The sequence below is a fragment of the Osmerus eperlanus genome, chromosome 4 (genome assembly GCF_963692335.1).
Source record: "Osmerus eperlanus chromosome 4, fOsmEpe2.1, whole genome shotgun sequence".
NCBI lineage: Eukaryota > Metazoa > Chordata > Actinopteri > Osmeriformes > Osmeridae > Osmerus > Osmerus eperlanus.
The window spans coordinates 21,882,208-21,895,985 of record NC_085021.1 but is presented as its reverse complement, the minus strand read 5'-3'; the positions used below and the strand labels follow the sequence as shown (position 1 = coordinate 21,895,985).

The 13,778-nt window shown below is 49.4% G+C and overlaps 1 protein-coding gene across 4 annotated transcripts in view; it reads left to right on the top strand.

Moving 5' to 3' along the window:
• The window catches only part of clstn1 (calsyntenin 1), a 32,335-nt gene that overhangs the window by 14,453 nt on the left and 4,104 nt on the right, over window positions 1–13,778 (top strand). The window contains exons 3-18 of one of the 4 annotated variants that reach the window (XM_062460283.1): window positions 339–368; window positions 1,939–2,134; window positions 2,742–2,950; window positions 3,303–3,452; window positions 4,148–4,333; window positions 4,779–5,027; window positions 5,537–5,658; window positions 5,828–5,990; window positions 6,780–6,830; window positions 8,025–8,182; window positions 8,697–8,845; window positions 8,956–9,194; window positions 10,252–10,422; window positions 10,586–10,731; window positions 11,599–11,734; window positions 13,470–13,654. In XM_062460283.1, coding sequence (XP_062316267.1) covers window positions 339–368; window positions 1,939–2,134; window positions 2,742–2,950; window positions 3,303–3,452; window positions 4,148–4,333; window positions 4,779–5,027; window positions 5,537–5,658; window positions 5,828–5,990; window positions 6,780–6,830; window positions 8,025–8,182; window positions 8,697–8,845; window positions 8,956–9,194; window positions 10,252–10,422; window positions 10,586–10,731; window positions 11,599–11,734; window positions 13,470–13,654 — 2,540 coding nt within the window. The remainder of the gene's footprint in view (window positions 1–338; window positions 369–1,938; window positions 2,135–2,741; window positions 2,951–3,302; window positions 3,453–4,147; window positions 4,334–4,778; window positions 5,028–5,536; window positions 5,659–5,827; window positions 5,991–6,779; window positions 6,831–8,024; window positions 8,183–8,696; window positions 8,846–8,955; window positions 9,195–10,251; window positions 10,423–10,585; window positions 10,732–11,598; window positions 11,735–13,469; window positions 13,655–13,778) is intronic. The other 3 variants (XM_062460285.1, XM_062460284.1, XM_062460286.1) reach the window with 3 other exon arrangements.

Below are 13,778 nucleotides of genomic sequence, written 5' to 3'. Positions count from 1 at the left end.
TCCTATTTGGCCTATACCTGTATGTATCCTGCCCTCTTTCTTTCTCTCTCTCTCTCTCTCTCTCTCTCTCTCTCTCTCTCTCTCTCTCTCTCTCTCTCTCTCTCTCTCTCTCTCTCTCTCTGTCTCTGTCTCTGTCTCTGTCTCTGACTCTGTCTGTCTGTCTGTCTCTCTGTCTCTCTGTCTGTCTGTCTGTCTGTCTGTCTCTCTGTCTGTCTGTGTCTCTCTCTCTCTCTCTCTCTCTCTCGCTGTCTCTCTCGCTGTCTCGCTGTCTGTCTAATATCTGCTCATCAAACTTTCCTTAACTGACTTTGGTGTATCTTCTCTCTCCCTTTTTGTAGAAAGTTTTGAGGTGACCTTCACCAAAGAAGGTGATGATGGGCTCTTTCTCCTGCCTTGTGCTCAGTTTTCTTTTGGTTATTAATCCACTAACGCAAAATAGCATCTGCACTATAAACAGAACCTTCTGTCATGCTCAGTAATCTCCTCCTCATTTGGTTTGTCAACTTTTTATGTTTTTCCTCACCCCAAATTTCTGGAAAGTACAACAACTGGATGAAAAGTGTGATGTGGGGTAAATCGTGATTAGAAATATCTGTGCATGAGACATCCATTGTAGTTTGCAGACCCTAACAGTGTTTCAGCCAATCAGGGATGTAACAAAAAACTAAATAAGAACAGGTGTTGGTCTCAAAAATCCAAACAACCCAAAATTCAAATCCATTTCAGATTTCTCTTACCTAAGAGACTGAATTGAAAAATCGGACTTACAATTCTAATATAAGCTGGACCAAATCCAAAGTATTCTTTCAATGCTGTCTTATACGAGGACCAACAAGTCAGACATTGACTATTTCGATGGAGCTTTAACAAGCCGATCATCATTAGCATTGTGCAGGTTTGATGACTTCTGATGGTATTGTTTACCACTGGCAATGCGTCTTGTCCAGAGTCTTCAAAGCCAAGTTGCTGAGATTGTTAACTAATGCAAACTCTCTCTGCTGTGAAGATATCATTCACCTCTGAAGGAGGTTTCTCTCTGGCACTAATCTACACCATAGCATGGCTGCAGTTGTCATTTGATGTGGATGTCAAGCAAGTTGATATTTCTAACCCCCAATTCTCATCCAGTGATTTCGTTTTACTACTGCTATTGTACTGTTTTGGTACTCTTATGATTTTGTTTTCATTTCTTAATAGTTTCGAGCGAGAGGCAAAATTGCACAGGAAGACTTACCTCAATCTAAAATGAACAAATCTTAAACGGATAGAATGTTCCAGTTGATTAATTTTTTCGCTTCAGTTTCTGTTTCTTTCACAGTATTATGTTTTGATGACTAACTCTGAAATGGAACTAGACCACATTTTCATAATGCTTATATTACACTTTGGTTTCCTTCCACCTCAGTTATAATCTTTTTCTGTTGTACTCTTCCTTGCTCCGTTATTCTAATCGATGGTACACAGTCCCTCCTACCTTTGGTTCGGTGTCATCAGTTGTTTACTCAGTGACAGAAAGTGCTCCTGTGAAATGCCTGTCCACTTGTTTTTTCGGTTTCTACCTGCATGACTGGATGCGATGTCATCAAGTGGTTTGGACGAGACACTCAGGCTTTTTGATACTAAAAGTCACCCCCACCCCCACCCCACCCTCCAGTAACTCACCCATACAGCAGTGCTTCTGGCTTCCTCCACAGACACCCTCCACCCTCCAGACACCCTCCACCCCTCCCACCCCCAACGTACAAACCCCCCTGGCTGCCAAAACCTTTGGCTGATCTTATTTATTTGTGTGAATTTGTGTTTTTTATTTTATTTTTTATTAATATTTTGGTTTAACATAACCCCCTTTTCTAAGGCTGTGAGAACGGTTCTGTCCTCCTATCCTGGTTGTTCCTGAGCACTCTCTCGGTTCTCTCTCGGTTCTTGGTTCGCGTCCAGGTGAGATCTGCGGCTTCAGGATCCACGGGCAGAACGTTCCCTTCGAGGCCGTGGTTCTGGACAAGTCCACAGGGGAGGGCGTGATCCGGGCCAAGGAAAAGCTGGACTGTGAGCTGCAGAAAGACCACACCTTCACCATCCAGGCCTACGACTGTGGGGAGGGCCCAGACGGCGCCAACATGAAGAAATCACACAAGTACGTGTACACAGCATGTCTATATATACACACTATTGTATATAAATATATATTCTGTATGTATACACACACTTACATTTTGTGTGTTTATGTATATAATATATAATATATAATGTGTGTGTGTGTGTGTATATATATACACACACACACACACATTCTGATGGGCTGTTCTGATGGAGGGCTGCAGGGGTGTGCACTCGGGCTCCGTCACTGCATGAGTACAGTGCAGGAGTACATCCTTTTCTCTTTGACTGGATTTAGTTCGATTAAAAACCCTTTTACCGTCAACAAGCAGTAGTCCAGATATTGGGCTGCTTGTGCCAGCAGTCCTTTTATAATTCTGTTGATCTGATTAGTCCCACAGTCAAACCTCTGTAGTATATGAATCTGATAAGTAAGAAAGTAAGAATGTGCTTACGCACAAATTAAGACTAAAACTGCTTCCGAGTGCTTTAATCCTGTTGAAAGCAAACAACAAAGATTGATTTCTTTTATCTCTGGGATTTGAAGTGTCTGATGTTCTGTGGCCACTCCTTCAACGTCACTGAATGTGGAGCATTTTGTCTGCCGTTCTGATATTTGCCTTTCTACATTTCTGCCCCTCCAGGGCCACCGTCCACATCCAGGTGAACGACGTGAACGAGTATTCCCCCGTGTTCAAGGACAAGTCCTACAAGGCCACCGTCATCGAGGGCAAGAAGTACGACAGCATCCTGAAGGTGGAGGCTGTGGACGCCGACTGCTCCTTCCAGTTCAGCCAGATCTGCAACTACGAGATCGTTACCCCTGACGTGCCCTTCACCATCGACAAGGAGGGTAAGGACCCCGCACGGCTGCCCGCAGCACCGCCTGCCCAGAAACCTGGAGCTCAAATACAGCCCTGGAGCTCGGGGCTCACAACGCCATTTTCAATTGATCTGAGCAAACATTTGTGATGTAAAGCCGTCGATTTGAATTCGGCGCATCGCTTCGCCTTTGAAGTATCACCTTGACAGGCACCCCTACTCTGACAGCCTCTTTCATGTCTTCCTACAGATATGACTATATTTTCTTTCTTTTTAACAGCTGTGTTTACTTTACATATTAGCTTGCCTGTAGCTTCATCAACAACAATGAAAGGCCATCCTCTAATCTTTGTTTGTATTATTATATTTTGTATTTTATCCAGGCTACATCAAGAACACGGAAAAGCTGAACTACAGCAAGGAGCGCATGTACAAGCTGACCGTGACCGCGTACGACTGCGGCAAGAACCGTGCGTCAGAAGACGTCCTTGTCAAGATCAGCATCAAGCCCACCTGCAAGCCGGGCTGGCAGGGTACGAACGGCCTCTCGCTTCTCCCCAGCCTAGGGGAGCTAGCTTTACAGGCCTCTCCCCAGCCTCCAGCTAGCTTTACAGGCCTCTCCCCAGCCTCCAGCTAGCTTTACAGGCCTCTTCCCAGCCTCCAGCTAGCTTTACAGGCCTCTCCCCAGCCTCCAGCTAGCTCCTCTTTTATTGTCTTGTGAGGGAACAGAAGCTAAAGCAGCAGCCGGGAACGGATCTTTTTCATTTTTGTGATAATGGGATATTATGGGATATCTGGATGATGATGTACATCCTGTCGCTCTCTCCCCCTCTCTCTCTCTCTCTCTCTCTGCCTCTCTCTCTCTCTCTCTGCCTCTCTCTCTCTCTCTCTCTGCCTCTCTCTCTCTGCCTCTCTCTCTCTCTCTCTCTCTCTGCCTCTCTCTCTCTGCCTCTCTGCCTCTCTCTCTGCCTCTCTCTCTCTGCCTCTCTGCCTCTCTCTCTCTCTCTCTCTCTCTCTCTCTCTCTCTCTCTCTCTCTCTCTCTCTCTCTCTCTCTCTCTCTCTCTCTCTCTCTCTCTCTGCCTCTCTCTCTCTGCCTCTCTGCCTCTCTGCCTCTCTGCCTCTCTCTCTCTCTCTCTCTCTCTCTCTCTCTCTCTCTCTCTCTCTCTCTCTCTCTCTCTCTCTCTCTCTCTCTCTCTCTCTCTCTCCCTCCCCTCTTCTGTTTCTCAGGATTCAACAAGAGGATTGAGTATGAGCCTGGCACCGGCAGCCTGGCTCTCTTCCCCAGCATGCATGTGGAGACCTGCGATGAGCCAATCACCTCCATCCAGGCCATCATCGAGCTGGAGACCAATCACATCGGCAAGGGCTGCGACAGAGACACATACTCTGAGAAGTCTCTTCACAAGCTGTGTGGTGAGAAACCGTCCTTCTCCAACCATATGTGCTTGTGTGTGTGTTCCTAACCATGTGTGTGTGTTTATCTGTGTGTGTGTATTTGTGTTCCCAACTGTGTGTGTGTGTGTGTGTATTTGTGTTCCTAACTGTGTATGTGTGTGTGTATTTGTGTTCCTAACTGTGTGTGTGTATTTGTGTTCCTAACTGTGTGTGTGTGTGTTTGTGTTCCTAACTGTGTGTGTGTGTGTTTGTGTTCCTAACTGTGTGTGTGTGTGTATTTGTGTTCCTAACTGTGTGTGTGTCTATGTGTGTGTATTTGTGTTCCTAACTGTGTGTGTGTATTGTGTGTAACTCTGTGTGTGTGTATTTGTGTTCCTAACTGTGTGTGTGTGTATTTGTGTTCCTAACTGTGTGTGTGTATTTGTGTTCCTAACTGTGTGTGTATTGTGTGTGTGTGTCCCAGGTGCCAGCGGCGGCACTGTGGAGCTCCTTCCCGCCCCCAGCAGCTCAGCCAACTGGACGGTGGGCCTGCCCACGGACAACGGCCACGACAGCGACCAGGTGTTTGAGTTCAATGGGACGCAGGCCGTCAGGGTGCCAGAGGGCGTGGTGAGCAGCTCCCTGAAGGAGCCCTTCACCGTGTCTGTCTGGGTGAGGCACGGCCCCGGTGCCCACGACAAGGAGACCATCCTCTGCAACTCTGACAAGACAGGTACGGGCGGGGCTGCTGGGATGGGCGGGGCCACTGGAATGGGCGGGGCCGCTGGGACGGGCGGGGCCGCTGGGACGGGCGGGGCCGCTGGGACGGGCGGGGCCGCTGGGAGGGGCGGGGCCGCTGGGAGGGGCGTGGCCGCTGGGATGGGCGGGGCCGCTGGGAGGGGCGGGGCCGCTGGGATGGGCGGGGTGGGGGGGTTAGGACGATTCAAAGCACAGAAACCTCAGTGGTTCCTCTGGGTACAGGTCAGAAAACACCTGGTAGGTTTTCTTTATAGAGACTAGGGTGAGTAGAATGTTTTAGATGAAGAAATTGAAAAAGTATGATAGGATATCTTGTCTTAAGACACAATATAAGTAGCATGACCACTTGCAGACAGGGGTTAACACTGATCTTCCTCCTCCATCTCCTCATACTTTTCCTCCTCCCCCTCCCCTCCTCCCCCCATCCCCCCCTCCCCTCCCCATCCCCCCCTCCCCTCCCCTCCCCCTCCCCTCCCCCTACAGAGATGAACAGGCACCACTACTCTCTCTACGTGCACAACTGTCGCCTCATCCTGCTCCTCCGCCAGGACCCCACCGAGTCTGAGAACTACAAACCAGCCGAGTTCCACTGGAAACTGGACCAGGTCAGTCACCTTTGACCCCTCGCCCAAGAATGAGAGTGAAAGTGGCGCAAATTGTTTCTCTCTCTCTCTTTCTGACCCTTTGTGTTTGTGTTCATCTCTTTTTTCCTCTCTCTCTCTCTCTCTCTCTCTGTCTCTGTCTCTGTCTCTGTCTCTCTCTGTCTCTCCCCAGGTGTGTGATAAAGAGTGGCATCACTACGTTCTCAACGTGGACTTCCCCTCCGTGTCTCTGTTTGTGGACGGCACCACCTTCGAGCCCTTCCTGGTGACGGAGGACTACCCCTTGCACTCGTCCAAGATCAGCACGCAGCTCACCATCGGGGCGTGCTGGCAAGGTACCCTCACCCTGCCTCACCCGGCAGTACTGTTGCTGCTCAGCCCAGTAGAACTGGTTAAACTCCGTCTTCAGTATAAACACCGCCCACCAGCACCATCAAGCTTTTCGGTGGCATATCTGGTGAAAGGTTGGTGGTCGCGTTGTGAGTCAGAGGACCCGAGTTCGAACCCCAGTAAGGGGAAGATCGGGAGGAAGTGACACGGACGAGCGACGCCACGACACCTGTTACACTGTACAGGAACAGTGGGGCAGTAAAGAAGCCATCAAACTGCTGTGCTCCCATGTTTAAATCCCAGCTGAACAATCCTAGCTTTGTGGAGTTCTTCGGCGGCAGTGTTCAGTTATAACTACATGCTACCACGAAGGTTTCCATAACAGATGTACATTTCTCTAAAAATGTCACTTCAAATGCGGTGTTCATATCTAGACAAACGTGTCTGTAGTTGTATCAGTTCTTATTGACCAATGGCAGCAGTGCATGTGTTAACAGGAAGTCTTTATTCCAGATGGACCTCTTTCTTGTAGCTCCTCTAGGATACTGCACTGACCTCATGTGTAGCATCATACACACACCAACACACACACCAACACACACATATACCCTCTCACACACAACTACACACACGCCTACACACACACCTGCGCACATTCTCACCCTTTCACACACCTATACACATACTTACCATCTCACACACACACCTACACACCAACACACACCCACACACACTTCTCCCCCTGGTACTCAACCCTGTGTGTGTTTCCCTGCTCTCTTGTCTCACCCCTGCAGACTTCTCAGGACATGACAACGGCTCTGATGCCAGCCCTGAGCCTCAGACAGGTCTCCTCTCTCTCTCTCTCCTAAACCATGTGCTCTTGTCCACGACCTCCATCTTTTTGTGAAACTTGCATCTTCACCTAGTCCTCATTTTGACTGGAATGACCTCTCCGTTCTAGCTGGGCCCTAGGGGCTGTGTGGCGTCCCGACTGTACAGCATGAACCCTGCTGGATGTGAATGCTGATCCATCCAGCTTCCACTGCCTCCCCCCCCCCTCCCGCCTCCTCATCCTCCCCTTTCGTTTTTCCAGTTATTTCTTTCCTTCGTACAACTGCAGTTTGTTCCTCTGCAGCATTTTCCTCATTTAGCTCAAGGACAGTGTTTCTCCTACACCCAGACAGGCCCAGACAGGAATAGAAAGAAAAAATTGAATAGAAAAAATGGAATCCCTGAGCCCGTCTATTTAGGCTGGTCCACGGTACAGTATGTGGTGAGTGTCCAGTATCAGGGATGACCTTGTCAGAGTCAGAGGGCTGTGGTCCCCAGGATCAGATGACCAGTCTGCTGTTCCTGCTGCTGCTGTGTACGTGACAGCGACACGGAGAGGCAGGGACGACCTTGAGATGCAGGGTTGCCAGGTTTTCTGAAGGGCAGGGCGGCGTGACGCAGAACGGACACAGTCGTCGTCGTCCTCATGATCATGCGCTGAGGGACACAAGCTCACTTCCTCCTCCTCCTCCAATCCCAGAGCTGCTAACACTCTGCCGCCGCGTTGAAATGTCAAGGATTACAGCTTGTTAGCGCAGTCATGTATTTGCTCCCATTTCAAAGATCCAAAGGCCTTTTTAAATGACATATTCATGAAATACTCATTATTTCATCCTAATGAATATTTATCCGCATGGGTCGCCCTTTCAGTTGTTTGACTACATGTTTTTTTTTGTGCTTGGTTTGCATCTTCAGTTCGTTCTCAGTAACTCTGTGTCCATCCGTGTTTGAGAAGGCAGATGTGGGGGGGCGGAGGCCTTTCTAAGTGTCTCCACCTCCCCGACTTCGCCAGCCTTGTGAGGTCACATGGTACTAACCTGCATGAGCTCCTGCCACGCGGTCCGTGTTCGTCGAGGCAGCATGCTTGAATCCTCGGCCCGGAAAAGGTCAAGCTGTACCAGAGCTGTTCGCCTGACTGACTTACTGTGTGTGTGTGTGTGTCTGTACATTGTGTGTGTGTGTGTGTGTGTGTGTGTGCGTATACCCAGGTGGCAGTGCTCGTATGTCCCAGTTCTTCCGGGGGAACCTGGCCGGTCTGATGATCCGCTCTGGGAAGCTGGAGAACAAGAAGGTGATCGACTGCCTGTACACCTGCAAGGAGGGTCTGGACGTGCAGCTACCAGAGGAGGTGGCCTCTGCAGTCAAGGTCAGAACCAACATGTAGGGAGTCATGTGGCTGAGCGGTTAGCGAATCAGGCTACTAATCAGAAAGTTGCTGGTTCGATTCCCGGCTGTGCGGCACTTCACCCTACTTGCCTCGGGGGAATGTCCCTGTACTTACTGTAAGTCGCTCTGGATAAGAGCGTCTGCTAAATGACTAAATGTAAATGTAATGTAAAAACATGTACAATCTATATAAACGTGTGTGTGTATATAACATATATAGCCACATACGTTTGACTGGTACTGTACAAAAAGGGCTGGTTTTAGCTCAGTGGTAAAGCATTTGACTGTCGATCAAGAGGTTACAGGTTCAAATATACGTTGCTTTGGATAAGATTTAAACTATATCTATATCGAACTCTACAGTGAACATTACATTGTATTCATTTAGCAGACGTTTTCATGCAAACACAATGTACCCGCGAGTCAGTCAGGCTTCGCCCCCGGTCACCTGAACTCCACCCCCTCCCTCACTACCTCCTCCTCTCCCCCACCAGGTGGAGTTCAACCCCAACCAGTCGTCCCTGACCGTGGAGGGAAGCGACTTCGAGGCCTTCGACAAGGTCATGCAGCACGTGTCCTACCTGAACTCCAGACAGTTCCCCACCCCGGGAATCAGACACCTCCGCATCTCCACCACCTTCAAGTAAGGTGCCCCTGTAGATCCCCGGATAAGAAGGAATGAATATATTGTTAAGATTCTAAACTGGAAGACTTTGACTTTATTCTGACCTGGCCTGTTGTCTTCTTCTGCAGGTGCTTCAACGAGGAGGTGTGCATCTCTGTGCCGGAGGCGGAGGGATACGTCATGGTGCTGCAGCCCGAGGAGCCGAAGATCAGCCTGAGCGGCATCGATCACTTCGCCCGCGGCGCCGCTGAGTTCGAGAGCCCAGAGGGGGTGACGCTGTTCCCAGAGCTGCGCATCGTCAGCACCATCACCCGCGAGGTGGAGGCAGAGGCCGAGGCCACCGAGGGGCCCGAGGACGACCCCACCGGTACTCAGTTAACTTTAGACTGAACTCAGTTACCTTTAGACTGAACTTCAGTCTTAACTCAGTTAACTTTAGACTGTCGAGGTAGAGAGTGTGATGGGACAAGATGTTTAGTAAACATCTAACACGTTAGGAGTATCCTCCTTCCTGCCTTCTGCTATGTGGCGGTCCCAGAAGCATTCCATAAGCCCTCAAGTTAAACAGGATACACCCTGGTGCTTTAGAGGCCTGGCCTGTGGAGGCATGTTTCAGTGTGTTTATGTCGGGTGCCGTTGGCTCTTGTCCTGCTATCTGAGTCCAGAGGCAGAGAGATGGAGGTTTACTGTATCTCAGTACACTGGTGGATTCACGGCCTCACCTGAGCTGCGTTGCCATGGCACGGGTCTCTACAGAGATGGGTACTCTCTGTTGATCCGGTCGCTGGAGGATTAAGCCTCCATAGGTGGCATGAAGAAAGGATTGGAGAAGGAGGGAGGGAGGTAGGGATAGGGAGAGAGGGGGAAGGGATTGGAGAGGGAGGGAGGGATTGGAGAGGGAGGGAGGGAGGGAAAGAGGGTGGAGTTGTCTACTGGGACTTGTGGGAGGGGGCACTTGACCAGATCGGCCATCTGTTAAGGCTGAGAAAGAGAGGGAGGAGCAGGGGGTGGGCTCACAAAAAAAGAGAGGAAAGGAGAGGGAGAGAGAGGGAGAGAGAGAGGAATAGAGCAGGGGTGAGAGAAATGAAAAGACAAGGGGAGAGTAATAAGCAAGGTGGATTGATGGACGGATTGAGAGAATGAGCAGAGTGGAGAGACAAAGGGCTGATGTGAACAGACCACATGACACTCGAGGGATTTGAGATCTGGCAGTTACAGTAAAATAAAATATGTTCTCAATCACATGACCAGTTAACAGTGAGTTACGCTCGAAGGAGTCTAAACGCCATCACTGAGCAGGTCTTATATTTTACACAGCTGGGCATCCATTCAAAAGACGATCAAAATGGCCGATCAGACTAGCACAGACCTTTTCCTGTGTCCTCAATCAGCTGTGTCACCATCTTTCCTGTCACCCCCTGCAGTCCAGGAGACGGTGGTGTCAGAGGAGATCATGCACAACCTGGACACGTGCGAGGTGTCGGCTCTGGGAGACGAGCTGGACAGCGAGCACGAGAGCCTGGATGTGGACCTGGGGCAGGTCCAGCAGCGCGGCCTGGAGATGACCTCCTCCAACCTGGGTCTCGTCATCACAGGTTGGTCCTGCCTAGCTAAGCTATGTCTTGCTAACTTTCAAAACTAGTTTTTTCAACAAAAAATTTTTTTCCGAAAATATTTTTTCAACCTCTCGAAACCCGTCTCACCTCGGTAAATACAATAATTGTATGTTTTTTTAATCTGTTTGTTTGTCTCCCTCAGGTGTCAACACCATGGCTAACTACGAGCAGGTGCTGCATCTGATCCGCTACAAGAACTGGCACACGGAGGCTCTGTTCGACAGGAAGTTCAAGCTGGTCTGCTCCGAGCTCAACGGACGCTACATCAGCAACGACTTCAAGGTGGAGGTAAGACGGAGCGAACCTCTTCAGCTGGGCGGAGCTTCTCTCTGATGTCATGCAGAGAGGGAGGGATGGGCGGAGCTTCTCTCTGATGTCATGCAGAGAGGGAGGGATGGGCGGAGCTTCTCTCTGATGTCATGCAGAGAGGGAGGGATGGGCGGAGCTTCTCTCTGATGTCATGCAGAGAGGGAGGGATGGGCGGAGCTTCTCTCTGATGTCACGCAGAGAGGGAGGGATGGGCGGAGCTTCTCTCTGATGTCACGCAGAGAGGGAGGGATGGGCGGAGCTTCTCTCTGATGTCACGCAGAGAGGGAGGGATGGGCGGAGCTTCTCTCTGATGTCACGCAGAGAGGGAGGGATGGGCGGAGCTTCTCTCTGATGTCACGCAGAGAGGGAGGGATGGGCGGAGCTTCTCTCTGATGTCACGCAGAGAGGGAGGGATGGGCGGAGCTTCTCTCTGATGTCACGCAGAGAGGGAGGGATGGGCGGAGCTTCTCTCTGATGTCACGCAGAGAGGGAGGGATGGGCGGAGCTTCTCTCTGATGTCACGCAGAGAGGGAGGGATGGGCGGAGCTTCTCTCTGATGTCACGCAGAGAGGGAGGGATGGGCGGAGCTTCTCTCTGATGTCACGCAGAGAGGGAGGGATGGGCGGAGCACACCATGCATTGGCACTTGTTTCCGGGATTAATCATGGATTAAGCCTAGTCCTAGACTAAAAAATGTTTTCAATGGAGATCTTCATTGAATTGTTCTCTTACTTTAGGACTAGGCTTGATCCATGTCTGGGAAACGAGGCCGTCATGTGTGTAAAACTAGGATGTTACTTTACTGCTATGTTTCTTTTGACTGTTTCCCTTTCACTCCTCCCCCAGGTGAACGTGATCCACACAGCCAACCCCATGGACCACGCCAACAACGCCATGGTTCAGCCCCAGTTCATCAACCCTGTCCACCACTCCTCCGTAGATCTGTCTGGGCACAACCTGGTCAACGCCCATCACGCCTCCGGTACGCCCCCCCTCACCACCCCCCACCCCACCCCACACACCTGTACCCTGTCACACCTGAAGGACAGAATGCACACACACACACACTCATTCGAAAGCAGGTACACACACTCAAATGGAACCAGGTACACACACTCATTTGAAACAATGTACGTACACACATGCGCACGAACACAAAACACACACTAATATTAAACCAGGTACACAGACTATATACATGCACACTTACATTCATACAATGTTGAAAGGGGTAATTCTCCAATTTAGAAAAGATTAGCGTTGTATCTTTTATTATACACCTACATTGAACCATCACAGGCAACCATTCTCCACATATAATATCTTGACGTACATTATTTTACTAATCCCTCTTTAAAATTAATCCGAACCCCGTAATCATACAACTAATCTTCTTAATTTTTTTGATCTGAGGAAACATTCTACAATTCTTTTTGTTCGGCGAACTGTAGATTAAAGTCAGTGAGCCAAAGTAGGACAGTATGAGCTGTGTTTGTTTGTCTGGTTCATAACGGTGCGAGTTCAGGGATTACACCATGAGGCTGTCTACGACATCTGGACCACCAGCTCTCTCAACACAGCCCCTAGTCCAGCATCGGTAATCTGCTGGGCTGACAAGCTTACTAAACCATCTACAGTACAGGGCTTGGCTTGTACACACACACACACACACACACACACACACACTAATAGGAGACAGACTAAGTGGAGCAGGTTGATAGAGGACACAGACACTCTATTTAAAGAAGGATGCTGAACACATTGATAGGCTGTGCTCAGATCCAGAGAATATAAAACACGCCACTGGTGGAATAATCCAGAAAAACTAATGAATGCAACATAGCAAGTTTGCAAGAACTAGAGTCCAGTCTGAACGTTTGAGTTTTTGGAAGGAGAAATTGGTGGGAATGAGGAATTAAACAAAACAAAAAAAGACGTGGTCTCATGAATACCTCCTGACTCGTGTTGGAGTCAGTCTGCTTCCCTGGTTCACTGACCCGGTTCTGAACACAAGTTATACAAGTGAGCAGGACTTCTGAGGCTTAGTTGAGTTTAATACTTCGACAAGGAAGGAAAACATCTCCAAGTCTCAGCTGGCTTTCAGACTGAATGAGACGAGACCTAGTTGGCTTTTAACATCATACTCTACCAAGGGTCTCCCCTGATGGAAATTAACTGTGGTTGCATTATGCTTTTTTATAGAGAATGTGTATGTGCAGAAATAATTGCAAAGCAGCGCCACTAGATATCGGGCATAAGCAAGAACTCAAGAACATTGACTCAAAGTCAATGTTATTAACTCATGAAGCTGAGAACTGGACACACTGTTCTTTCTCACCAATGACAAAATATAAACACGTTCATTTCAGATTACAACATACATCTAATAAACAGAGTTCTAGTCACAGCATGAACTTCATTATCGTCAGCCTTTGGAAAAGCATTGAATTAGCAGAAGTCTGTATGCAGGGTCAATCTGGTCAGTCGAGCTGCTGTCTCTCTGGCTAACACTGTGTGTGTTTGTGCTGTGCGTGTGTGTGTGTGCGTGTGTGTGTGTGTGTTTGTGCTGTGTGTGTGTGTTTGTGCTGTGTGCGTGTGTGTGTGTGTGTGTTTGTGCTGTGTGTGTGTGTGTGTGTGCTGTGTGCGTGTGTGTGTGTGTGTTTGTGCTGTGTGTGTGTTTGTGCTGTGTGTGTGTGTGTGTGTGCGTGTGTCCTCAGTGGTCCCCAGCGCTGCCACCGTCGTCATCGTGGTGTGTGTGAGCTTCCTTGTCTTCATGATCATCCTGGGCGTGTTCCGCATCCGAGCCGCTCACCAGCGCACCATGGGCGACCAAGAGAACGGCAAGGAGAACGAGATGGACTGGGACGACTCTGCTCTCACCATCACAGTCAACCCCATGGAGGTAAATGTCCACCATCTGGGGCCTAAAACTAACACCAGATGTTTAGCGGCGTCCTAACTCCACACGTCTTATTGGCTGTCGTGAGGTGTTACGAACTGGACAAGCTGATTGGTTGTTCAGACAG